At 40.7% G+C, this 26,524-nt stretch overlaps 1 protein-coding gene across 1 annotated transcript in view; it reads left to right on the top strand.

Moving 5' to 3' along the window:
* The first annotated feature begins 598 nt into the window (after window positions 1–598).
* Window positions 599–26,524, top strand: part of LOC109933188 (apoptosis-stimulating of p53 protein 2) — a 49,556-nt gene continuing 23,630 nt past the window's right edge. The window contains exons 1-4 of the mRNA XM_048601344.1: window positions 599–1,115; window positions 19,730–19,877; window positions 21,378–21,497; window positions 25,882–25,958. Of these exons, the coding sequence (XP_048457301.1) occupies window positions 1,089–1,115; window positions 19,730–19,877; window positions 21,378–21,497; window positions 25,882–25,958 (372 nt within the window). The 5' untranslated portion in view covers window positions 599–1,088. The remainder of the gene's footprint in view (window positions 1,116–19,729; window positions 19,878–21,377; window positions 21,498–25,881; window positions 25,959–26,524) is intronic.

Raw genomic sequence — 26,524 nt, 5'->3', positions numbered from 1 at the left:
GTTATTCGCAGATTATCCAGCAACGGCAGTTCCTACTATCTCTGCATAAAAGCAAGTCTTCATTTAGGAAGGGGGGTAAATTTCTCAATCTCTGTAAGTGTTGTGGTGAATGTTGCACAAGTGTGTACTGATGTTCTATTCATTTGAAAGCTGGAAAAATGTCGGCAATATTCCAGCAGCATCCATGCACAGAGAGTGAGACTGGGCAGTTATGTTGCGATGTCACTGGACTCGTAATAAATCTGGTAACTCAAAACTGGGGTCACGTGTTTGAATCACCACGCCTGATGCTGACATTTGAATTCAATAAAGTTCTGGAATTGAGAAAGCCAAAATATCAATGGTCATAAAAACCCAACCGGTTCGCTGGTGACCTCTACGCCATGAAATCTGCCAACTTCACCTGGTCTGACCTACATGTGACACAGCCCACGCAGGAAAGTGGTTGACGCCTAACTACGCGCTGAAATGGCCCTAACAAAACACTCCGATGAAGCGGTGCAGGAAATGGGCATGGTGGTGAAGGCCGTCCCAGGCGGCAACATCCTCATTGCCACGAAACAAGCAATCGCCGCGGGTGGCCATAACGGGGTGGGAAACCAAGACTGGCGCCGCGACCGCCCATTTCCGGTTCTGACGTCATCCAGTCTGAGTCAGTTCGTGGCCGATTGTTGTGACGGAGTCGCCGGAAAAGGGCTTTTCTGGAAAGATCGGAGGGGAGACGTTTCAGCGCAACACGCAAACGGGCGACAACAACCAATAACAAAATACACAAAACAAGCGAAAGAAAAAATCTGCCTTCTTTAACTTCCACCGTAAGTGTCCCAACGGCTTAAGCGGGAAACTTTCCGAGCCAAGAGAGAAGAGTGTGTGAGGAGGGCGGCCTGCTCCTAACTGTGAGACTCGGAAACTTTGCGAGCGGGAGAGACTGGTCGAGCAGGCCGCGGGCAACACAACAGGTTTCAGGAGGCCCCTTCATCCACCGACCTCTCCGCCCCGCTCGAGAGCATTTCGCTGTTAAATTTCCCGTTCGCCTCTTTTATTTTCCGGTGGAGGAGAAAAAGGAAACAGAAAGACCCTGGTTATAAATGCGGTTCGGATCCAAAATGATGCCTGTAAGTTTTTTTTTCTTTCCCGAAAGTTATATGTTTAAGAAATCGGAAGAGTTGTGAAGTAAGAATCATAGTCTGTTTCTCCCCCAGTCGATTATTCTTTCAATTTTCCAGGTGATTTCGAAGTAACTAGACCAAACTGATTTTTTTTTAAAGATGCAACTTCTAGGTTGCTGCGTACAGTGTGTCGCCATTGAAACTTCAGTTTTAATGTTACCGTCACGATCAGTAGGGGAAAAAATTAACTTGCAAATGAATCTGATATAACAAGGTGTAGAGCTGGATGAACACAGCAGGCCAAGCAGCATCAGAGGAGCTCCAGCATCGGCAGTTCCTACTATCTCTTGCAAATGACTCTATTCGTTTTCAATTTTAAGTTCCTGTTCTTCGCCTCCCCATCCACACCAACCTATCATGAATTATTGAAATAATGCGACTTCTAAGTGAACCTACAAGCATTTTTAAGACTTTGGGAGCATGAAGCCAGTCTACTAAGCAAATATAGTTTTAAATATGGTTCTGATTGTACCTGTGTCAGTTCATACTTCAAAGTGCTGTAATTTCTGAATGAAAACGTGTGTATTATCAATCTCTAAATAATTTGGTTTTCCTTCATTATAAACCATTTATAAGAGAATTTTTAAAAAAGCATTAAGACATTGAATTATTAATAATATTATTATTATTATTATTATTATTATTATTGTTTGTTACCATCAGCACCTTATTTTGTCGATTAATATTATGTTTAAATCTTGTAATAATATCTAGGCTCTTAGCCTGAAGGAATTCGTTTAATTGTAAGGGTGTTCAGTTTCTCTTGGCTGAAATGGTCAGAACCCAAGATTTATAAATTACTGAGAAGTTAGTACCCGTGTCCTAAATTTATGTTAACTGGTCAAAATAACATGGTGACAAACTTGCAGCAAAGAATGCGAAGCAGCTTTCTGAGGATTAACCTATGACTTGACTACATTTAGTCTAACTCTCTGAAGGAAGGTATTTTTATCAACATTCTTTATGACTGCACTTGCAAAGATTTAACCTAGGATGTGTTTACATAGAAAAGAAATCTTCAATCAAAGATAACTTGTCAGACACAGATTTCAACATAACTCCAGAGCTGGGACCCAAAGTGACTGTGAAGTGAGATGTACAAGATTTCCCAGAAAGGTTGCTTGGGTTGGATACCATGGATTATAAATTTGTCGGAGTGATAAACCTAATTTAGTGGGTGGGGGTCAGTTGGATAACTTGGACACCATGTAAATCTAGTTTAACTTGATGTAAATATTGAGAGTAGAGATTCCTCACTTTCTGCTGTTGTAGTAATATCAGGGTCTGACTGTTGGGGGAGGGGGAAGAGAGAGAGCTCCATTTATTTGTTTTGATTTCACTTGTTATACGTGCAATATAGAATATTTTATGACAATTGAGATGATCCATGGAACAAACTGAATTTTAAGTACACAGGGCAACTGGAATTAACTCGCTTGCGCACACATTTGTGGAGTCTGCTTGGATTCATTGTGCTGAGTTCTCTGATTTCAGAAATTCAGCTTAACACATCCAGAAAAAATGTTGTTTTTTGTAACTTTTCTGACCTCGCTATTTACATTAAGGAAAATGGAAGCTGAAGCATAGCTATTGTACGTTTCTGAAACTCTTCATCTTGCACTCATCATCAACTGTAAGAATGCAACACTGCAGTCAGAGTTGACTTGTCAACTAATTTACTCTATTTTTTCTGTTGTGATATAAATTGTTGTAATTATTTGAAATTTGGCAATCTTGGGTTTGTCCTGATCAGTGCAAGATGAAATGTTCAACAATATGTCCCTCTTTTCAGCAGTATTCAAGTTCTGTCCCACCAAGTGACCATCAAAGTTGCCTGTTTATAGATCAAGAAATATTCTTCACCAGTACCATCCAGTAATGCGGTTGAGTTATACTATTGAAACCAGATTTTTAAAGCAAAGCTAATGGCATTTAAAAAAAGGAGGCTTTTAGTTTTATTACCAAAAATAGGAATTCAAATAATGGTAAGATTGCTTTCAAAATGTCAAATTTGAGAGATGGAAGACTAAATTATGTGCCAACATAAATAAAACTTCCACTCATTTTGGTTTCAATTCAAGAATATTGTGAATAAAGAAGTGGCTTTTGCTTGCATAATTCAGTCTGGTTTTTTTTAACTGCTTAAGTTTTTGATGCTTCAGTTTAATATTTCTGCGAGCTGTCATCCTAGCTGCAAGTCACTTCGATATTTTTAGTGAGGAGGATTCTGTTCTGTTTCTATCCCAAGTGCAGCAACTGTTGTTTCATGACATGTGGAAAATCCACATGAATTGATCATTTAAGTCTGAATTAGAATGCATTTGTCCCATATTACATGAACTCAGGATTTTGTTTTTATTCCAGTGCATGTTGCAGGGAACAAAGTGTATTCAAGTTTTTTTGATCATGTTGTCTGCCTTAAAATTAAATGGGATAACCAGTTTGTTTGTTTTTTTTGTAACTAAAATGTTGACACTGCAGAGTTGTTAAGTTTCTGGATTTTCTGTATCCTGTGAAATAGTTCAAGTTGGTTTTAATCCACTGTTTGGGTTTTTCATCTGCAAAGTTAGCGTCAATGATTACTGATTTGAAATTGTGTAAGTAAACTTAAATTAATGACTTCAATTCCAGACATTTATTGGAAAACTATATTAACTGAAAATCTTTAAAATACTTTTATGGTTGAATCTGGACATTTATTTAAAAAAAAATAGTTCTGAGGAGGGCTATTATTTATTCTGATCATTGTATTTTCTCCAGATTCTTTCCTGGAACTTAATCAGATTTTTACAAGCAATCTCTACTGTTCATTGATGTTCCCTATTTGGCATCAAATGAGCAAACATACTTGTATCCAACAAGAATTACAATTATTGTCAATTGACTTACTGTTTGCTCCTCCTATCAAGTGCTGATGTGATGCAGTTCATTATCAACTTTTTGAGTGACTGGACATCATTGTGTTTGGGCAAACCTGCTGAGCTGTTAGCCTAATGGGTGTTTGAAGGTAACTTGTCAGGAGAACTGTACGCCAAATAGAATGAGCTTCATTGTATCAGTATCATAGTAATATGTTTGAAACATACTCTGATCATGTAAAGTCTCTTGTAAAGTAACAGCTAGATCGCCAGTTTCGTAGCTAAGATCTAAATCTCAACTGGTGAGGGAAAATTTAGTGCAATAACTGCAACACCTTGAATAATAGCATGGTAACAGCACACAGAGGCCATTCAGCCTCCAGTCACCTCTCTGCAGGTGCAACTCGCCCAGATGGCACTGCCTTGCCTTTTTCCCAAAGGTCTGCATTTTTTCCTTCTGAGATAATTATTCAGTTATCTTTTGAAGATGTCAGTTGTCTTCCATCACACTGAGGCAGTTCATTCCAGGTCCTAACCACCCACTCAAAAAGATATTTTTCTCATATCATCATTGCTGCTTTTGCAAATAACCTTATATTGCTGTCCTTCTGATTCTTGATCATTATACCAACAGAAAGTTTGTCTACTCTGTCCAGACCCCTCATGATTTTGAGCACTTCTACCAAATCTCTTTAATATTCAATTCTCAGAAGACATTCTTGTGAAGCCCGCATAGCACACTGTCAGGACAAAGCATTACTGTTTTTTTAGTGATTTTAATTGAGCACTCAGGAGTAGTGTGCTATCATAGTATTCTGTGACACCGCCCAAGCCTCAACTCATAAGTACATCAACATGTCACTAATGTCCTGAGGAAGGGGGAATTGTCCTTAAAAAATATACGGTTTGCTCATGTCCATTAGAGAAGAAAGTCTCCTGTACTTGCCAGATGTGTCCAACTTGAGACTCCAGACCAATTGGAACATGGTTTGCTTATAACTGCCCTCTGAAATGATCCAGCAAGCCATTCAGTTGGATCAAACAGCTAAAAGGTCCACACAGGAATGAAAATGGGTGGATTACTTGGTGTCAATTTAGGCACTTGAAATGACAACTGCACATTCAGCCCTCTCAGTCCTCTGAAGTCCTGTTTATTAACAGTGTGGAGGTTGCAACAAAATTGGTAGTCCTGTAGGTGAGATTGGGATGTCTGCTTGGCTAGTATGCGTTGGACCAAAGAGCCCATTCCCGTGTGTGTTTGACACTATGAATGGCTGTATTGGGAGTCATAATCATACTCGTGAAATTGAACTTAACACACAGTGTCCAAGATACCATCATCAGTGGTGGCAGTAAAATGGTATTCAGTTTGTAGAGAGGAAAGGCTGAAAAAAAACGTCTGCTGATTACCACATACCCAATCACCCAAAACTGATGAATCAATACTCCATTTTGAATGCTACTTGGAGGAGGCAGTGAGGGTGCCTCATGCACAGAATGTACTCTGGATGTCACCCACCAATGCTCTTGGCAGCTCCACTGCTGACCAAGCTAGTTGCGCCACTCAAGCTAGTTGACCTTCCCTCCGTCGTAAGGTCACAAGTGGAAATGTTTGCCAATAATTGCACCGTTTGTGACTTCTCATGTACTGAAGCAGTCCATATTCAAATGTAATAAGATCTGATCAATATCCAGGTGTGAGCTGACATTTGTGCAACATGAATGCCACTTAACGACCATCTCCAGTAGGAGGCAAATTCACCACTGCTCCTTGATATTTGATGGTGTTACTATCACTGAATCTCCCATTATCAACATGGTTGGGGTTACCATTGACCAGAACCTCAACAGGGCTCACCATGTAAACACAGCAATTCAGAGGCTAGGAATACTGTAGCGAGTAACTCATCTCCTTAGTTTTCAGACCCTGTCCACCATCTGCAAAGCACAAGTCAGGAGTGTGATATAATACTCCCCACTTGCCTGGATGGCTGCAACTCCAGCAACACTCGAGCGCAAAGCTGCTCCCTTGATTGGCATAACATCCACCTTTGAATTAACAACCTGTCATGTTGCAAGGTACTACTATCATGCTAAATGGGATAGATTTCAAACCGATTTAGTGACTCGTGACTGTGTCCACTGGGCACTCGGTGAGCCAACATCTGCAGCAGGATTGTGTTCAACCATAGCCTGTAACTTAATGGCCTGGCATATACCCTAGTCTACCATTACCATTAAGTTGGGAGATCAGACCTGCTTCAGTGAAGAGTGCAAGTCGGCATGCAGGAGGAACACCACGCCTACGTTAAAAACAGTGTCAAGAGGGTAAAGCTGTCACAACTATTGCATGTCAAACAGCATAAGCAGTAAGTGATAGGCAGAATTAAGCAATTCCATGAACAAGGGGTCAGATTTGAGTGCTGCAGTCCTCCCACATCCAGTTTTGAATGGTGGTGGACACTTAAACAACTTGCTGGAGGAGGACGAGTGGCTCCACAAATATATTTAGCCTCAACAATGGGAGTACTCAGCACATCAATGCAAATGATAAGGCTGAAGCATTTGCAACAATTTTTAACCGGGCTGCTGCGTAGATGATCTCTCTCTGCAGCCTCCAAAGGTCCTCAGCATTCCAGATGCCTTTCGTCAGCCAATTTGATCTACTCCCTGTGATAATAGTGGCTGAAGACACTGTATGCGAAAGGTTATGGGTCTTCGCAAAAGTTTAGCAGTACTTTTGACTGCTTGTGCTACAGAGCTTGCTGTGTCATACCAAACTGTTGCAGTCCAACTTCAGTACTGGAATCTCCCTTGCAGTGTGGAATATTGCCTGTAATACATTTTAACGAAATTGCAATACAGTTTTTAGTTTATACATTGAAGTGACTTGCTGTTTATAGCATGTGATATCCAGCTTTAGCATTTGCTGCTGCAGTAATTATTAATTTGTATTTATTTCCTGATTTTGTAAGCAATGAGTACAACATACGAGGAACTATACAATGCAAATGTAACTTTTTTACTCTATCTTATTGAGAAAATCATACTATTCATGGTTTTGGACATTTTTGCTTCAGTTAGGAACATTTTCTTGATGAAGAAATGACTGAAGGCTCTCCAAAAGACTTGAACTCCTATCCAAGCTGGCACCTACCCAATTGTGTGGAAAAGTGACCAGGTATGCCTGTTCAGAAAGAGGACAAATCCAGTTGAATCGATTACTGCCCCACTAATTGATTTTCAATCTTAAGCAAAGTGATGGAAGATTCTGTTAAAAGTGTTAGTAAACTGTGCTTACACTGCAGTCACCTGCATATTGTTGCTATGTTTGGGTTCAGCTAGGACCACCTTGCTCCAATGTTCTTTCGACCTATGTCCAAATATGGACCACTGAGCTGAATTTCGCAGGTGAGATGAGATCGAGCTAGCATTTAACTGAATGTGGCATCGAGGGACCCTGGCAAAATTGAAACCAGTCAGAATAGGGGAACTGTCCACTGGCTGAAAATATTCGTAGAAGAAAAGGTTGTTGGAGGGCAAATATTGTTGCTGAGGTTTCTCAGTGTAGTATCGACCAGACCTTCATTTGGTTCATTTATAAGCTTTCCTCCTCCATAGAGTAAGAACTGTGGATTATCACTCTTAATTGCCCAGTCTCAGATATCGAAACAACCCATGTTTATAGACCACAAACCCTGCGAAAGTCAGGATTGGTCTTTAAAAAGTGATGAGTTATGTTTGCGCCACAAGCACCAGGCAATGATAATCTCCAACAAGAGTGAATCAGCCATTGCTGCATCCTATTTCAGCATGAACATCATTTGGATTGCAAAGACCTGAATTATGACTGGATCAGCTATATCGATAATATGGCTACAAGACTAAGCCAGAAGCTGAGAATTCTGTGATCAAAAAAGGAGCACGATGATGTACCTTGTTTGATGTTTGTCTGAATGAGCATAGATCCAACAACACTCAACTCCAGGTGGCATCCTGATTTATTCTGGATCTTGTCTTAATCACTCACTCCCTCCAACAGTGATAGTAGTGGGTAACATCTATAAATTACACTGCAGAACCTTTCCAATGCTGTTTTTGTCAGCACTTTCACCCCCACAACCTCCACTAAGTAGAAGGATAAGGATAAGGGCAAAGACATTGTGTAAGTTCTCCTCCCTGCTACACACTGTGTTGATTTGTTTCAGGGACAGCACATTCACAGATGATGGGTCAAAATCCTGGAACTTGTTCCCTAGCAAAACTGTACCTACACCACCTGAACCACCAGTTCAATGAGGTGGCTTACCACTGTCTTCTCAAAGACACTTAAAGGCTAGCTTTTTGTCTGTCCCTACCGGTTTTGATCACGTCTAATGAAAAAATTTTTGGGAAAAAAAGACTGTACTTGTTTGTCTTGGTATCTCAGCAACTGAATTCTTGGGAGAGGGTGTGGTTGGGAGAAATAAAATTCTAAAATGATGTTATCTCCTGAATTAATTTGCATCGACATGGGCAATACAATCTGTTCTCAATCTAAACGGTAAATCTGTATTTTTCACAGTTTGAATTTTTTAATAGGAAATTCCCATTGTGCAATTTAAGTTGCATAATTTAAATTATTGACGAGCGCAAATATTTCGTGCTAAATCAGTTTTGTGCAAATCAACAGGTACACTATAGGCTGTTAGAGAAGCCTATGGGCTGAATCTGAGCAGAAATTGGCTGGATATAATTTTTGGCAAGTTTCATAGCCTTTTCTTACATTGTTCTAAATATGGAAGATAGGAGCAGGAGGAGGCCATTCAGCCCTTCGAGCATGCTCCACTATTGCACTCTGCATTATGCCACTACGACTCCACCCTTATCAAACCTTCTTACTTGTCATAACTGGAAATACTCAACACCACACTGAATCTGCACCGACCAATCTACACTCCTACTACTTCCTGGCAGTGGGCCTAAAGCCTTGAACGTTATGACATTTCAAGTGCTCATCGACATACTTGGTGAAGGTTAAGGTTTCTTTCCTCAAATACCCTCTGATGCTCTTGCCCATTGGCTTAAAATTATACCACTGCCTTAATTTTGGAGACAAGCATATGCTACAGGCAGGATTGACCAAGAATGCCGCCTTGTTATTGAACCTTCAACTAAAGGGAACAGCGGCTCTTAATCTACCTCGTCCATGCCCCTCAAAATCTTATAGATTTCATTGAGGACTCTTTTCGTGCAGTGGTAGTAAGCCTACTTCTGAACCAGGAGACTGAGTTCAAGTCCCACCTGTTCTAGAGGTGTGCAGTAACATCTCTTATACACCTCAGTAAGGTTCCCCCTCAAACTTGCCTGCTGTGAAGAAAACAACCTGAGCCTATCCAGCCTCTCTCCATAGCTAAAATGTTCCAACCCAGGCAACATTCTAGTGCATTTCCTCTCCACCCCGTCCAGTGCAATCACATCTTTCCTGTAGTATGGCACTTTGAACTGCACATGGTATACCAGCTATCGTGTAACCAAAGTGTTGTACAGCTGCAACATAACTGCCAGGACATTGCCAGGATATCCCTGGGCCTCTGGTGCCAGCATCATCTTTGAAGCCCAGCAATGCAGCCAGTCAGTTGGCATCTGGAGTAGCCTTGAACGTAGTGGGACTGCAATTGCAAACCAATGCTATTCCAAGTATGTAAGGGGCATGGCTGACATGTTTTGCATGTGAAATTGCACATTCATACAGGCTGTTTAAGCACCAAGTACCACAGCTTACTTTTTCGTAGTCACATCTCCTGTTATAACTGTGAGTCAATGTTCTTCCAATGCTCACTGTAGTTTGGTGTCTTATCATTGTTTAATGTAGGACCTGCACATGCAGGAAAGTGTTCAAACGTTTCAAAACTTTGTTTTCTTTAGCAGCAGCAAAAGCAAACCAAAATAAAAGCACAAGCTGCATTTGCTTCTCAGCATGAATGTACGACTTGCCTTTTGAACATCAACACATTTAATCAATAATTGATCACCCAGCTCATGTCAGTTGGAATTCAGGGTCAATTAAGTGTGTCTGGCTTGCATCCGATGCAACTGTATTGTCTCATAGAAGTTGATGTTTTCCTGTATCATGCCTTTCTCTTCCTCAGAAGACTGCTTCTGCTGTCCCAGATCCCCTCTTTGCCTGCTCCAGTTCAGGGTACAGCTTGCAGCACGTGTTCTGAAGTGTACTGTAAGAACCATCAAGACTGATCCGAGCTGCTGTATCTCATTTTCAGCATGCCTTTTGTCTGCTCCACCTTGCCCTGAGCAATGGATGGGCTGTATTGTATCTGTGGTCTGCCTCAGTCTGGGGGTTACATAATGGAGCTATCAGCTCCCTCAGTGAGGCACTTGGCTCTAGAAATGCAGCAGGAGCACAAGGCTTCTCAATGGCATAGGCATCATTGTAGCTCCCAGGGCACATGGTGCAAACTTCTAAAATCTGGAGCTGAAGATCATAGGTGACTTGTACATTGGTGGGTTAGAGCTCATACTGTTGATGAACTCAGCTAAATTATGATTTAGCACTGTCATTGTGACATGTATACTTCCTATCGCACCTCGCACCTGGGGGCAGCTACTTATATTACCATTGCGTACTGCCTGGGCTGCAGCACTAATCCCATCATGAAGAAGCTAGGTGAAGAGCCGTGATCATGCACAGATTGCTTTCGTAAAAGCTTTTAATACATTTTGTGGGTTGACAATTGAGAGGTCCCACACAAGTCCATTGTGGGTCCTTGGAAAGAGCCAGTTGCATCAAAGTTGAATGTAGCTCTCCCCTTGACAGCTACAGATATAGTATGGCTAATCACTCCTCGAGGTTGCTGGAGCAGAACCTGCAACCAGCTTTGTTCTGTGACAGTGACCTAGGACATAATCAGCCTGCAGCACCATTGAGCCTTGGTCATCGGGGGGCAGTGGCATCGAGGATAAAAGACTCTGGTCCTTCGTACTCCCTGTGCATCTTAAGGGGACACCAGCTGCGACCTCCTGAAGTGGAGCTTGTTTGTTTGGCATCCGCAGGAGGTTGCTGCTGATACTCGTGGGCTTGCCAGCACGTGTTTCTCTCTTTTTTTGTACCCTTTGCACTGCAGCAACAGTGATAATAACACCTGCTATGGCTGGATCCGTCAGTAACAGGTCCATAGTAATATATGCAGTCAGCTTCTACATCACCCTTAACTGACAATTTTACATACTCCTCCATGCAGTGGGAAAGAGAGCCGTGGAATGCCTTGACATGCAACTTTTGACATTGGATTTAACTTCATTGCATGCAGCCCAAGTCATGTTACAAAGAGGCAATAGGAGGTTAAGTGCTGCCTGAGTACTGTCATTATCTTCCCAGGCCTGCATCACCTGAGAAAAACATTATTACATATTACAGCATGTTGAAGAATTTGTAGTTTAGTGTGAAATAGAATCTGTTTTGTGCCCCTTGTGCAGCCTGTGAGATCTTCTTCCATTGTATTTGTACTTTGTGGTGTGTAGGTGCCTCCTTTTAAGTTCACTTGTGATAACTTCTCCACAAAGATTCAAATCTGCAACAACCAGTGACATAGTTAAGATTGCTTGTACCTAGTATTTGTACCCTAAACATTTGGACAAGGCCTGCATTTGACTTGCAGGCATAAATGATTGGAGAAGAATGCATCCTGTACTGTGAAAGTTGATGTTGGAATTGTCCCTTGAAGGGCCTCCATGCCACTCTCTCAACTGGAGCCCATTTGTTGAAATGGGGGGAAAAAGAGCTGTGTCCACTCCTGGTGTGGTCACAGCCATTTTTCATCTTGTTTCTCACTTAATCGAATATGACTCAAAGCAAGTCATAGTTGGCACTGAGAGTCATAGGCTCAGCTTGGTGATCGAAAGACCCAACCCCCACCCACCCAAAAACATCCACAATTGTTTCTTCTTGCACTCTGTGACCAGGCCATCAGTTCTGATCGTCCACACATACCCAAACACTACCTGAAATCATGTATGCAGTTTCCATCAATACCGCTGATCCCCAACACTACAGTTTTTATCTCTGCCATTAAGGTCCTCACTACTCCATTTCAAGGCCACAGTAGTGGTGGCCTCGTCTTCCCCCACCCCACAAAAAAAAATTGTCTGTATAAATCCCATTCCTCACTGCCCCCTTTGTCATCCTTGTCCGTTCTGCACTCCAGGTTGTTGCTACCAATCCCCAGAATTGATTTCACCGACTTCTCACGTGCACTTGCTAAACCTAGGACTGACTGTAGCCCACCTGCCTGACTAACTTTGGACAACTGATTTGCGTGCAGCTCTCCAACTGACTTAGCACAAATTCCCTGACTACATGCATCGAGCTTGCAGGACTAACTGCGGCCCATTCATTTTGCTGTAGAAGTACAGAACCCCTAAACATGACCTCAGACTGGGAAAAGGTCACCATGCACACTTGAATGCACTAGCACTCCTCATCTGATTGCAATTCTCCCCTTGACTTCACAGAGGACCACTGTCCATAGATTTTGAGACATAGCTTGTGCTTCATCCAAAAGATTATGTCTTTCTGGTTGGGCTGCTGGATCAATCTTGTAGTTGTGGGATTTGCATGCATGATCTTGCACGTGTCCATCCCTTAACTGATAATTGTTGGCAACTATGACAAGTTGCCTGGTTTGTCGGTGTTGAACAGCTTGGTAAGCTAGAAGTATTGAAAGCCTTCAAGATGTCGCTGAATAGGAAAACAACAAAAGGCAAGGTCAGGCAGGGATGTTGTGAGCATTGAAGTCAGCACAAAGTGAGTGCTAAGAAGGGAATTGAGAATCTCTAAGATGTACTGTGGTTGAATCCATGATGTGGATCCCTATTGCGTAATGTGTCCTGACAACGGAGTTGGAATGAAAAATGCTGGTGCACTCCAAAGTGCAGCGTGGAGATGCAGAACCATACTGTAAATGGTTCGTGGATGTGCTATGTGGGTGTGGTTTTAGTGCGTGGGGAATGCCAAGGTCCATGGATGGAGATGTGTGCAGTCGCTGCAATCTTGCACTCCAAGATGTTGGTGCCTCATATCCATGATGGAAGTTCATACCAGCAAGCAGCGAACTGGAGACACCCCATATTCACTCTGAATTTTCCCTTGAATTATCATCTAGTTTCTCTCCAGCAAGTGGGAGATTAGCATGCAGTTTCCCAGTGAGGCAAGATGAAGTAATAATAAGGTGGTAATGCTTGATCATACAAATAGATCTCTCACTGCTTTCTAGTTCAAATCATGTCTCGCTGCCCAACACTTGATTGGAAAATAGGTCTTGCTCCTGATTTCTCTTCCAACTTTCTCACCATGTCCTATGTCATTCAGAGGCTGAAAAAAAAACTCCACCCTCGGTTTCAAGAAGTTAGGACACTCTCTTGTGTATTGACAAAAATTGTTGGAATGACCTTTTTAATCACTTAAAATATTGTCAGTTGCATCAAAAATATTCATTGAATTTTGGTGAAATTAGAGTATAGAACAATGCAAATCTTGTACTTTTGAATCATAATACTTTACTCCTAACCGTTCAAATCAGTTTAGAAATGCTTAGAACTTCTGTTTTCCTACATAATTTATCTCATTTTGTCTCCATCAGTAAGGCTGACAAGCTGGTTTTTTTTTGTTAGTTTAAATCATTGTGGTTTAAATAACTTAAATTCCACTATGTATGATGGAACCATAAAATTTCACATTCAGCACTATTATGACCAAAGGTCATAATGACTAATAGAAATCAGACTGGAAAATGCGAGTAAAGTGTTTGTCTTCTAGATGTTGGCTACTTCACTGTACTCCATTTCATTGCTTTTGTATCATTGTTCTGAGAGAGATTTGTTTACTTTCCTAGATCTACATATACAGTGTTTTGGGAATGAGGAAGCAAAATGTATGATAGTTGCTAAGTGTTTTATTTGGATTCGGGCAGATAAAATTCCCTGTGAAGTGTTTTTGGCTTTGGTATGCTTTCAAGGATTTTATCCAAGTTGTGTCATAATGTTTGAGACCTTCCTGTCTCATTTCTTGCTGATCATGTTTAGATGATATTTTGTTGATGTTTGAACTGAAACAGTATAAATAATTTTCTTATACATACTCAATCTTTACACTTTTTTTTATATTATCTTCCGATACAGTAGTTAATTTAAAGGTTTAACATTTGTACAAAACGATAGCTTCATTGTGGCAGTCAACATTCAGTTAGATAAACGATGGCAGATTAATTTTGGTAGCATTGGCTTTCATGCATATGGAAATTATGTGCCCGTAGTACAACCACTGTTTTTATAAGCTTTTAAGAACCTGCTGGATTTTTATTATTCAGTTCCCACCCTATTTGGAAAAGGCAGAAACATTTAAAAGTTCACATGGCATCGCAACCTAATAGCAGGAAGTTTAGCTTCAGTTTGAGATGCAAGCTTTCCTGTGGGGGGTGAGTACAGTGACCCTGCAATTGTTCATTAGAAATGATCATTCTTATCATAAACTCCATCTACAAGACATCACTTTCTGTTTTCTTGCCCAACTTTGCCTGTGTGAACTAACACAGTAAACTTAAGAGGTTAGGCCTTTACGAAAGGTAACTGGATAATTGCTGAATAATTTATCAGCTTTAAAATGTTGCTGCTTTGAGGTTTTTAATTAATTGCTATAGGTTTGTGTATGCAATGGAATTAATTTTAATTCTTGAAGCCAAATGTGCATGCTTTGTAAGTCAGAGTATATGTATTGTCTTGCAGAAGATAATTACTGCAAATGTGGCGCTTTGAAATTCTCTGGGAGAATGATGCCTATGCCCTCTTGCTTCAAATAAAATGTTTGGTTGTGTGTACAACCATACACAAATAAGGTTTTCTTAGTAAAGTACTGCAATGCTTCTGAGATAAATCTTATTATAGAAATCTGTAGAAGCAGAACAATTATTAAATGCCAGCTATGAGAAGTTCATGTCATGAATAGGAAATAAGTCAAATAAAAAGGAAATCACAGATAAAGAAAGTGACTCTAGACTTAAAGGAGAAGTATCACCATCCACCTGGTTGATATGCAGTTTAGTGTTTCAGTAGACTTTTAGTTGGCTGTAACTGTTTTTGAAAACTGCCACATACCGGACAATGTTTATCGGTCTCAAATTGGAGACACAAACCTGTTGGTTTTTTTTGGGATGCATTGAAATAAGTTGTTCAAGAATCAACAGTTATTTCGTTCGATAATACATAAAGTATATTTGTAGCCACATTTCAAAGTATTCTTTGGTAAATTTTAAGTGATTTTGACCCAGTATGAACATTTTAAGCAATGTATAGCATGCCATGAAATCATCCAACAAAACCACTCTAACAGACTGTCAAATGTTTTTAAATCAATGAAGCCTCAGACTAGGGCTGATGGAGCAATTCATTTGTGAAGGTTGGAAAGAGTTTTCAAGCCAAATCAGACTTTTAGCAGCACCATGGCCCTGAATTCTAAAATTCAGCTATTGCATTCAAAACAGCTGCCATCCCTGGATAGACGTGTCTAGATGTTATACTATCATCCATGTGTCTATCCAAGAGTCGCTTAAATGTCTCTAAAGTATGTGACTCCACTACCACTGCCGGCAGCGCATTCTACACGTCCACCACTCTGTGTGAAGAATCTACATTTGACATCTCCCCTATACCTTCCTCCAACCACCTTAAAATTATGCCCCCTCACAATAGTCATTTCCGCCATGGGAAAATGTCTTTGACTGTCCATTCTAACTATGCCTCTCATCATCTTGTACACCTCTATCAGTTCACCTCTCATCCTTCTTTGCTCCAATGAAAAAAGCTCTAGCTTCCCTGAACCTTTCCTCGCAAGACCTGTCCTCCAGTCCAGGCGGCATCCAGGTAAATCTCCTCTGCACCTTCTCGAAAGCTTCCACGTCTTTCCTGTAATGAGGCGACCAGAACTGAACACAATATTCCAAGTGTGGTCTAAACAGGGTTTTATAGAGCTGCAGCATAACCTCGTGGCTCTTCAACTCAATTCCCCTGCCAATGAAAGCCAACACACCATACACCTTCTTTACAACTCTGTCAACCTGGGTAGCAACTTTGAGGGATCCATTGACGTGGACCCCAAGATCCTTCTGTTCCTCTACACTGCCGAGAATCCTGCTATTAACCCTGTATTCTGCATTCAAATTCGACCTTCCAAAATAAATCACTTCACACTTTTCTAGGTTGAATTCCATCTGCCACTTCTTTGCCCAGCTCTGCATCCTGTCAATGTCCTGTTGCAACCTACAACAGCCCTCCACACTGTCCACAGCTCCACCAACCTTCCTGTCAACAGCAAACTTACTAACCCACCCTTCCACTTCCTCACCCAAGTCATTTATAAAGATCACGAAGAGCAGAGGTCCCAGAACAGATCCCTGCGGAACACCATTGGTCAGCGAGCTCCAGGCTGAATACTTACCATCTACTACCAGCCTCTGTTTTCTATTGGACGGCCAGTTTTGTATCCAGACAGCCAAATTTCCCTGAATCCCATGCCTCCTTACTTTCTGAATGAGCCTACCATGTGGAACCTTATCAAATGCCTTGGTAAAATGCATATACACCACATCCACTGCTCTGCCTTCATCCATGGGTTTTGTTACATCCTCAAATTCAATAAGGCATGTGAGGCATGACCTGCCCCTCTCAAAGCCATGCTGACTATTTCTAATCAAACTATGCTTTTCCAAATAATCATTAATACTACCTCTCAGAATCCTCTCCAATAATTTGCCCACCACAGAAATAAGACTGTCCGTTCTGTAATTTCCAGGATTATCCCTATTCCCTTTCTTGAACAAGGGAATGACGTTTGCCACCCTCCAATCTTCTGGTACTACTTCAGTGGACAGTGACAATGCAAAGATCATTGCCGAACGGGCAGCAATCTCTTCCCTTGCTTCCCGCAGTAACCTTGGGTATATCCCGTCTGGCCTAGGGGACTTATCTATCCTCATGTTTTTCAAAATTTCTAGCACATCCTCCTTCCTAACTTCAACCTGTTTGAGCATATCTGCCTGTTTCGTGCTGTCCTCGCGAACGTCAAGGTCCCTCTCACTGGTGAATACTGAAGCAAAGTATTCATTTAAGGACCTCCCCTACCTCCTCTGACTCCGTGCACAAGTTCCCTCCACTATCCCTGATTGGCCCTACCCTCATTCTGGCCATCCTCTTGTTCCTCACATAAGTATAGAAAGCCTTGGGGTTTTCCTTGATGCTACCCGCCAACGTTTTCTCATACCCACTTCTAGCTCTCCTAAGTCCATTCTTCAGTTCCTTCCTGGCTATCTTGTAGACCTCTAGAGCCCTGTCCGATCCTTGCTTCTTCAACCTTAAGTAAGCTTTCTTCTTCCTCTTGACTAGGCATTCCACATGTCTTGTCATCCAAGGTTCTTTAACCTTACCATCCTTTCCTTGCCTCAATGGGACAAACCTATCCAGTACTTAGAGCAACTGTTCCCTCAACAATCTCCACATTTCTGTTCTGCATTTCCCTGAGACCATCTAATCCCAATTTATGCTCCGCAGTTCTAGCCTAATAGTATTGTAATTCCCCCTCCCCCAGTCAAATACTTTCCCATACTGTGTGCTCCTATCCCTCTCCATGACTGTAGTAAGGGTCAGGGAGTTATGCTCACTATCAGTGAAATGCTCTCCCACCAAGAGATCTGACACCTGGCCTGGTTTGTTGCCAAACACCAAATCCAATATGGCCTCCCCTTTAGTCGGCCTATCTACATATTGAGTCAGAATCTCTCTATCTCTTTTATTAGAGAAACCAGATGTAGGTCTTGGAGTAGTCTTGCTGCTGTGATTGTAGTTGTGTGAAGAGAATAGTGGCAGACTTAAAGAAGATATGGGCTGACTGTGAAACAGGAAGGAACATCACCGGTGGAATTTAATTGTGTCTGGAGTCTTATTCTTCCTCTCAAAAAGCTTTCACTTGAGGTAATTGCTGCTGCATTTATTTGGTAGAAGAAAGATCTAGTGGGGACACCGGTCATCTGTAAAAGTGGCAGATTAAATTAATGAAGTCGTAATTGGTAATATAAATAGTGATATTGAATCTTAAAAAAAAAAGTCAGTTAACTGGATTTACATTATTCAATAGTTAGGCCTCCGGCAGAGAGCTATGAGCAATTCTGGAGACCAAACTTTAGGCAGAATGCCAAAGCCTTGAAAAGGAGAGGGGTTATGGTTGAATGGTACTGAGGGTGAAGAACATATTGTGAAAATTCATCTACTTCAAACATTAACTGTTTTGTGCTCCGTAAATACTGCCTGATTTGCTGGGAGGTTCCAAGGGAGCACCATTGATCCTTCAATCCTATATCACCATTCAGCAAGTTAATGGATAATCTACAGTTCCACCTTCCCATGTTACCACTTAGCCCTTAATTCCTTTGGTATCCAAAAATAATGTGATCTTTGTTCCAATTGGCTTCCATAACTGAGGTATCCACTGTATCTGGTGTATATAATTTCAAAGATTCAGAACCCTGAATGAAGACGTTTCTTTCCATCTCAGTCCTAAATGATAGATCCCTTAATCTGAAAACCCCTAGTTCAAGACACTCCAGCTAGGGGGAGCATCCCTTTCATAAGATACCCCCCATCATGTTTTCTGATATCACTACTGTAAGTTGCTAGATCTATCCTAGCAATGTAACATTGGGTATTATGGACACTGGAGGCTATTGGCAACTCCAGAATAGTATTCATCCAAAATCTGCAACCGCATGACCTGACGTCCTTCCCTCTTTAACTATGACTGTTGAATCCCATAGAAACAAGATGCTGAAGGTTACCATTGACCAGAAATGGAATCCGTCATAATATCTACAAGAGGTCAGAGTCTGGAAGTTCAGTGGTGATCAACTCACCTGACTCTTCACATCCCTCCAGCCATTTACAAGCGTTGTTAACCATATGATGACATGTCTTCACTTGCCTGGATAACTGCAGCTCCAACCACGCTCGAGGCTTATTTTTCCTCTATATTCATTCACAGGAAGAGGGCGTCACTGGCCAGGCAGCATTTGTTGCCCATCCCTAATTGCCCAGAGGGCAGTTAAGAGTCAACCACGTTGCTGTGGGTTTGGAGTCACATGTAGGCCAGACCAAGCAAGGATTGCAGTTTGCTTCCCTAAAGTACATTAATGAACCTGATGGGTTTTTAAATTTTGACAATTGACAATGGATTCACGGTCATCATTAGATTCTTAATTCCAGATATTTGTGGAATTCGAATTCCATCATCTGCCATGGTGGGATTCGAACCCGGGTCCCCAGACCATTATCTGGGTCTCTGGATTAACAGTCCAGCGATAATACCACTAGGCCATCGCCTTCCCAAGAGAAAACAACCAATTTGATTTGCATTTCATCCATATGAAACATTTACTTGCCATGTTCTTAAGATTCTAAATTGTTTGCCAACCCATGAGCTAATATTGTGCAAGTAGTTGGCTTTTGGTTGTTCACTGTAAAAGATTGATGCTGATCATGGATAATTTTAGCATTATGGACCAACTTGATGTTTGGACTAAATATGGAATTACGTGAACTTCATTATGAGCTTGGCAGTGTTGAGAAAAAAATTGATCCGAGTAAAGCTTTTCCCTTTGCTTGATGTAGATGTTTCTCACTGTGTACCTGAGGAACAATGATCAGCATTACACAGAGGTACCAATCACTCCAGATACCACATGTCGAGATGTTATTGGCTATTGCAAAGAACCAGGAGAGAGAGACTGTTATTTGGCTGAGCGTTGGCATGGTGCTGGTAAGTGAAATCTGTTCAGCTACTACAAATGTTCAAGCTATTTTGTTGGATTGTCCCATTGACTTTTTTTTTTCTTTTGGAACACAACACAAACAGCCTTTTTGCAGTATGTTCTGTATACAAAGTAGTACTGGGGCTGTTTCAAATTAACAGACATTAGCAAATGCCAAAAAAATTGAACCAGTTAACTTGAAATAGCTTGCTGATGAATCCTAGGGAGCAGTTACATGTTTTAGCAGTACAGGGTAGGTAGCAACCTATCTTAACTGGAAGCACTTGAGAACAAACTGTCAGCTTAGTGCAGTTTTTATGGGTGAAATGCTAAACAAAATTCCAATATTTATTATCAATTTGTTATTGAGAATAATTCATTAAACTAACAGATACTTTGTACATCGTAGGTGTTCTTATTGCCTCAGTGAAGTAATGTGCTAGAAATTGAACCCTGCTGTTCTCTGTGTCGTCACAAAAGTTAGATTTTAAAGTACACAAGATTCCGCGTTTTATCTGTCTTTCTAGATCCAGGTTAACAGAAAGCACGGACCAGGTTTTGTACTTAAGAATTATCATTTATAACAAATATTTTCTAGCTACGCACCTACAGTTATGAACCATCAGCATAAGACTCCAGTTAAAACTCTAACTCATTTATAAAACTTGCCCTACAGAAACATACAAACACAAAAAGTGTTTTACGGGCAGAGAGAGAGACTTGGAAGGATGATCACTGGTTCCCTGTAGGTTTCGCTGAGGCGATCCTTTCTGCTTGTCAGTATCTACTGCTCCTTGATCTATCTTCTCCAGTAATTCTACTTTGCTTGCATGATGCACGGGCACCAGTTCTGATGTCTCTGACTTCTTTGTTAAAAGGTACAGTTTACTGCGATTGATGAGGGAAATAAACTTTCTTCAGGTTTGAGGAGGCTCTTGTTGCAGAGGAATGACGGTTCTTTTATTTCGGGAGATCTGATGCCTTCAGCCGCCTCGTTCATGCCCATGAACTGTTGAACTACCTAGAAGTCAGTCACACCGTTGTTGGCAGGCAAAAGGTTTTTTTGTTATGGGCAATGGATCATCATTTCCCACACCAGTCAACCACTTGGTTCGATCGTCTGCAACTGGACTCTCTTCTCGCCATCCATCCATCTCGGATCCCCCACCGTCCATCTTTGTTTTGCCTCTCCACCCCACCTCCCGCAATTCGCGTGCGCTCTGTCTCGCTCTTTCCCTTTTCTCTCAACCCACCTTCCTTTTCTAGCTCCTTCTCTTTTGCCCCTGTGCACTGGCTTTCACTCGGTTGTGGGATGAAACCAGCTCTGAGTCTGAAAAGCAGGGCTTCTAACTTCACCCAGTTCAGTCTGCAATCAAAAATTCAGAAAGTTAAGATGATGCGATGTTTGGTCTTTAAAGAATGAAATGTCACGATTTGTAGGTTGGAAACACTTTTTAGTAGTAGACGGTAACATGGAACAGAAGTAATTTAATTATTCTTCTTTGTAGAGCGTGTCATAGCAGATAATGAACGTATATATGATATTCTGCAACAGTGGGGTGTTCAAAGAAATGACGTTTGTTTCTATCTGCGCCATGAGCGTCCACCAAGCGCAACCAGGGATACAGGTAAGATTTGTGTCACATTTGTTTAGCCCAATTTAATGGATCTTTTTCATAGATGGGAATCAGTTCACTTTCAGATAATTAATTTTATTTTCAAACTTTCCAACTCAGTTTTCATATTTTCCGTTATATGCAATGATAGCTCCGGGAATTAGTTTCTAGTGGATAAATAAAATAAGTAAATCTAGTCTGATGCAGCTTGCCAGATTTTTAAAGTAGAGTTTTCATGATCATTACAACAGACAACAGTTTTTACAAATGACTAAAGAACTATTGTAGTCAGTTGAGAAGTACGAGTAATTTTTTTTAGGATCGTTGGCACAAGCATGTCTTAAATAGGGTGATTCATATTTATTCTTGAATTTAGAAATGTAGTACAGTGAGAACTGACGTCTGAGGCGCAATTGATTCCACATTGATATGGATTCCTGTTTTGAGAATTTTAATCAGCAGTTTATTTCAGAATTCACGTGTGAGAATAATTTTGAAGTTTATACCCAAATGGTAGAAGGCGTTCAGAACTCTTTTCTCAGTCACGTTACAAGATTTGGATATGAAAGTCTAACATACAACTTTAGTATACCAATGCAAATCCTAAAATTGCATCTCATTCACTGATGAGCTTTTGCTGCACTTACCAATGACTCCAGGTGACAGCAATATGGTTGACTGTTAACTGCTCTTTGAAATGGCATAGCATCAACTGCAATGCTACTGTGAGCAATAATGACCTTGTAACAAAAGGTAATAGAAAAGATAATATACATGAGAAGCTTGCACCAGAAGATTGAAGTCAGCAAAAAGCAATACTAAGTTGAGATGGATACAAGCTAAACTAGATCAAGGCCATGGAAAGATATTTGGGATAGCAAGGATTTTCAATTAATTGCATTGATTGAATTATTTGACACTGATTGCCCTAGCCTCTTAAGTAATATTTCTTCTTATCATGGACAATATTTGTACTTAAAATTAAAAGTTTATACGTAAAGAACTTAGTTAACATAATTCTACAAATCCGTACTTGGCCTGACCTATTGTAGTTTGCAACGTTCACAACACAAACTAGTATCAGGAGACTGGAGGTTATGAAGTTGTTGCCTGTAGTCCATTTATTCATTCATGGGCAATAAATGCTGCCTAGCCAGCGACACCCGTATCCCGTGAATGATTAAAAAGGCTGTAGTCAATAACTACTTTGTGTGAGTGAGCGTGCGCGATGGATAGTGTTCGTGTTGTGAAATTGTTGAACTGTTGAGTCCTGAAATGCTGTAAAGTGTCTAAGTGTAAAAAGAGGTGCTCTTCCTCGAGATTGCCTTAAGCTTCATTGGAACACTGTAGCAGGCCTAGGATGGAAATGTCAGCATGGGGAAAGATGGTTTGTTGAAGTGCCAAGCATTTGAAAGGTTGGGGTCATTCTTGGGGACAGAGTGGAGGTGTTGTGTATTTTGGTCTTGACAATATAAAGGAGACTGTGTTGTGTGCAGTGAATACAGCAGACAATCCGAGATTGGAAGGAGTACCAGTAAATCACTGCCTTATCTGGAAAGTGTTTGGGATGATGGACAAGGAGGAGGTAAAAAGACAAGCGTCACGCTTTTTCTGATTGCGTGGGAAGAGTGAGGGAGTGTTGGAAGTGAAGAAGTAGACCAGAGTGTCCTGGAGGGAATGGATCTAGGGGAAAACAGACAGTGGATGGGAGGGGAAAATGTTTTTGTTGGTGGCACCCTGGAGATGGCAGAAAATTATGTTTTGATCAAGATTGGCAGGGTGAGAAGTGAGGACAAGCTTGAATCCCACTGTTTTGTAAGATAGCGGAAGGGGTCAGGGCAGAAGTGTAGGCAATGGGTCAGACACAACTTGAGAGCCCTGTCAACTGTGGTTGGGTGGGGGGACGGGATGGAATTCTCGTTTAATGACAAAAGGAAGGCATGCCATCCGTGGAAGGTGGAATTGTTAAATCAGTAGCAACAGAATCAGGGAAACTGGGAGAATAGAATGCAATTCTTGCAGGAATAAGAGTTTGGGGAAGTGTAATCAAGGTAGCTATGGGAGTCAGTGAGTTTGCAATGGATATTAGCAGACAGCCTATCCCCAGAAATAGAAACGGTGAAGTCCAGAAAAGGAAGGGAAGAATCGGAGATGGACCAGGTGACAGTGAGGTAACATTGGAAATTGGAAGCAAAACTGATTAATTTTTCCAACTTCGAATGAGAGCAAAGCAGGGCTGATGATATCATTGTACCAGCGAAGGATTTGTGGAAGGATGCCCGAGTAGTACTGGAACAAAGACTGGTTTCACAGACCCCACAAAGAGACTGGCATAATTAGGACCACCCCTTTTAGCCTGGAAACAGTGAGATGACTTAAAAGCAAATTATTAAAATTAGTCAGCAAAGCTAAGGGGGATGGTGGTGGATGGATTCTGTTCAGGCCTCCTTTCAAGGAAGAAGCAAGTTCTTCAGACCATCCTTATGAGGGTCCATGTTAATGTTACAATAGGATGGCTAATGATAATAGTAAAGTAACAATGCTATTTCTGACTACTGAGATGAGCACAATAGAGATTGTTCACCATGCTAATGCACGAAAGTCCCCTCAGGTTCAACTTTTTTTTCTTCAGCTTATCCATAGTTTTATTTCCCCCACTTGATGCGTGGCAAAAAGCTGGATTAATTCATGAATAATTTAAAAGTCTGCCCTTAGACTCTCCAATCAAAACAGTTTACTTTTTACAAGAGCTGAATGCAAGAAGCTGGTCTTGCCTCAGGTGTACCTACTTTGTATAATAAATTCTTTGTTGAATTGTGCTGTACTACGAAGATGTATTTGTATGTATGTTGGATTTTGATAAAACGATGATTTGTCCATTTGTATTTATGATTTCTTTAGCTCTTAAATGTCTGAGTTCTGCTGTTTTATTTTACTTCAGAGTAATGTCTTATTAAGGCACTTAACGTATTCACATTGTTCTTTGTATTTGGGTTTAAGCTAAACAATGATGTAAATTAAACCCATTTCTCCAAGTCTAATGCTGCTGTTGTGCTTCATTCTTCATTTCAAAATCCTGTTTGTTTTTTTGCTTTCTGTTCTTGATCTATTCATGTTTAGGTCACAGCTGAAAAGACGCTGTGCTGTGTGGAACTGGTCAAGTCCAACTGACTATTGATGAGCGCTTTATTGATGAGTAAATGGTACTATAGCACTAACAATACCTTTTATTGGTTTGCTTATTAGGAATAGGCTAATAATTGTTATTAGCTGGAGGAGTCGTGCTGTTCGTGAGCAGTACCAGAGCAGTATTCTTCCTAAATTGATGGATGTTCTATTGGATCAGCTTAAATAATGGTTTGACTAGTTCTGAGCCATAGGTGCTCTCAACCCTGTAAAGGGTTTTTGATTTTTGCCTTGTGCAGTAAACTCGACAGTTTTTTTTAAGGCTGTATGTGGTGGTGGAAGTCTTGGAGAACTGTTGAGAATAATCATCTACTAAATAGATGGTCTTTCCTTTGAGGGATGTTTTTTAATTTCGAAAACATACTTTGTAATCTTTTTATACAAACATAGGGACTAAAGCGCTTTGATTCTGTACAGTCTTCAAGAATGGAGAACAAAAAAACCCAAAGCATTTCTTTCTTATACAATACTGCCTCAAAGGAAAGACCACCATCGAAGGTCTTTTGGCCAAAGTACAGTGGGGGTCCATTTAGTTAATGGACCTTCCCAGTGCCTCAAATATATGTAAATAATATGTTGCATAAGTAAGAAATGCCTTTGGGTTGTTGGAACTGTTGGGAGAGTCAAACTCCCAGTGTTTGTTTTCAATGTGTCAAGACTGTACAGAACCCAGCTGCTCCAGTGACTGAGTGTCTCTAAAGATATTTTTAGGAACTAACTATATTTTTGAAATAAAAGCAATCATCCACTCAACACTTCTGCATAAGACTGGAGATGTGTGAAGTGAGGACCCAGAGGGAGGTAGCTAGAGACGGAGCTAGATTCGTTGGAACGGATTTGGAATAAACCTGTAGCGCATGAACTGCAGGAATTGAGAATGCAGTTCACATCACCTTCTCAGGGGCAACTAGGGATGCACAATAATTACTGGTCAGCTAGCAGTGCCCATGTCCCACGAGTGAATAAATAAAGATTTATACTTCGCTTTTTTCAGTTTGCTGTGAATTTTGATATTTTACTTTCAGTGCAATCATCCACCTTCGCCCAGATCTAGTTAGATTTCATCGGGAACAAAATGTTGTGCAATGACGAAACTTTGCATCTGCCAAACAATTGCTTCTGGGTGGAGTCAGAAATTACAGCTGCTGAACACAATGAATTTGATTATTCAATGTGACTGTATTTATGTTGAAACTATTTTTTCCCATAGGCTGTTTGAGACTCCAGGATCCAACGCTGAAGAGAAATAGAGTCCAGGGTATTATGGATAGACAGGTGGAAAATGGTGTAAGTAGAGTCAAATGTTCATTTTTATAAGATTTAATGTTCGTTTGTTTTTGTGGTATTATGATTCTAAATTTTCTTTATTTTTTTTTCTACTTCAGTTGCCCCCACTCTGCCTGCCAATATAAACTGACTTTGCTTTCCTGAAGGTTCTCCTCAATGTATATTTTGTTAGCACAATATATTTGTCTCCAGGAATTGAAAGAAATGAAATGTCTCCCTTTCCTTATTTGGTCCATCAGACTTTCCAATGTAGAATAGAAGTAGGCAAGTAAAATTGAAGAAAAATGGACAGGGTAATCTTATTTCTGATTTTAAAAATTAATTGAAAAGAATTTGTGTTGAAGTTGGATAAAAGTTTAGATTTTAGATATACCAATTCACTTGTAGCTTGCAGACTAATTTCAACTTAGACAATAAAGGTATAAAAGTAATAATTCATGCAAACCCCTTGTGACCTTTTTATAGAGGTTCCATATCCTGGCTGATTGTGTAGTTATTGTTCTTTTTAGTAGAAAAAGCAGCATTTTTATTGACACTGCTATCAGTCAGCATTGCGCTAAATCAGC

This window comes from Rhincodon typus, chromosome 9 (assembly GCF_021869965.1).
Source record: "Rhincodon typus isolate 14 chromosome 9, sRhiTyp1.1, whole genome shotgun sequence".
Classification (NCBI taxonomy): domain Eukaryota; kingdom Metazoa; phylum Chordata; class Chondrichthyes; order Orectolobiformes; family Rhincodontidae; genus Rhincodon; species Rhincodon typus.
Note: the sequence above shows the minus strand (reverse complement) of the source record. Positions and strands in the feature narration are given on the sequence as shown.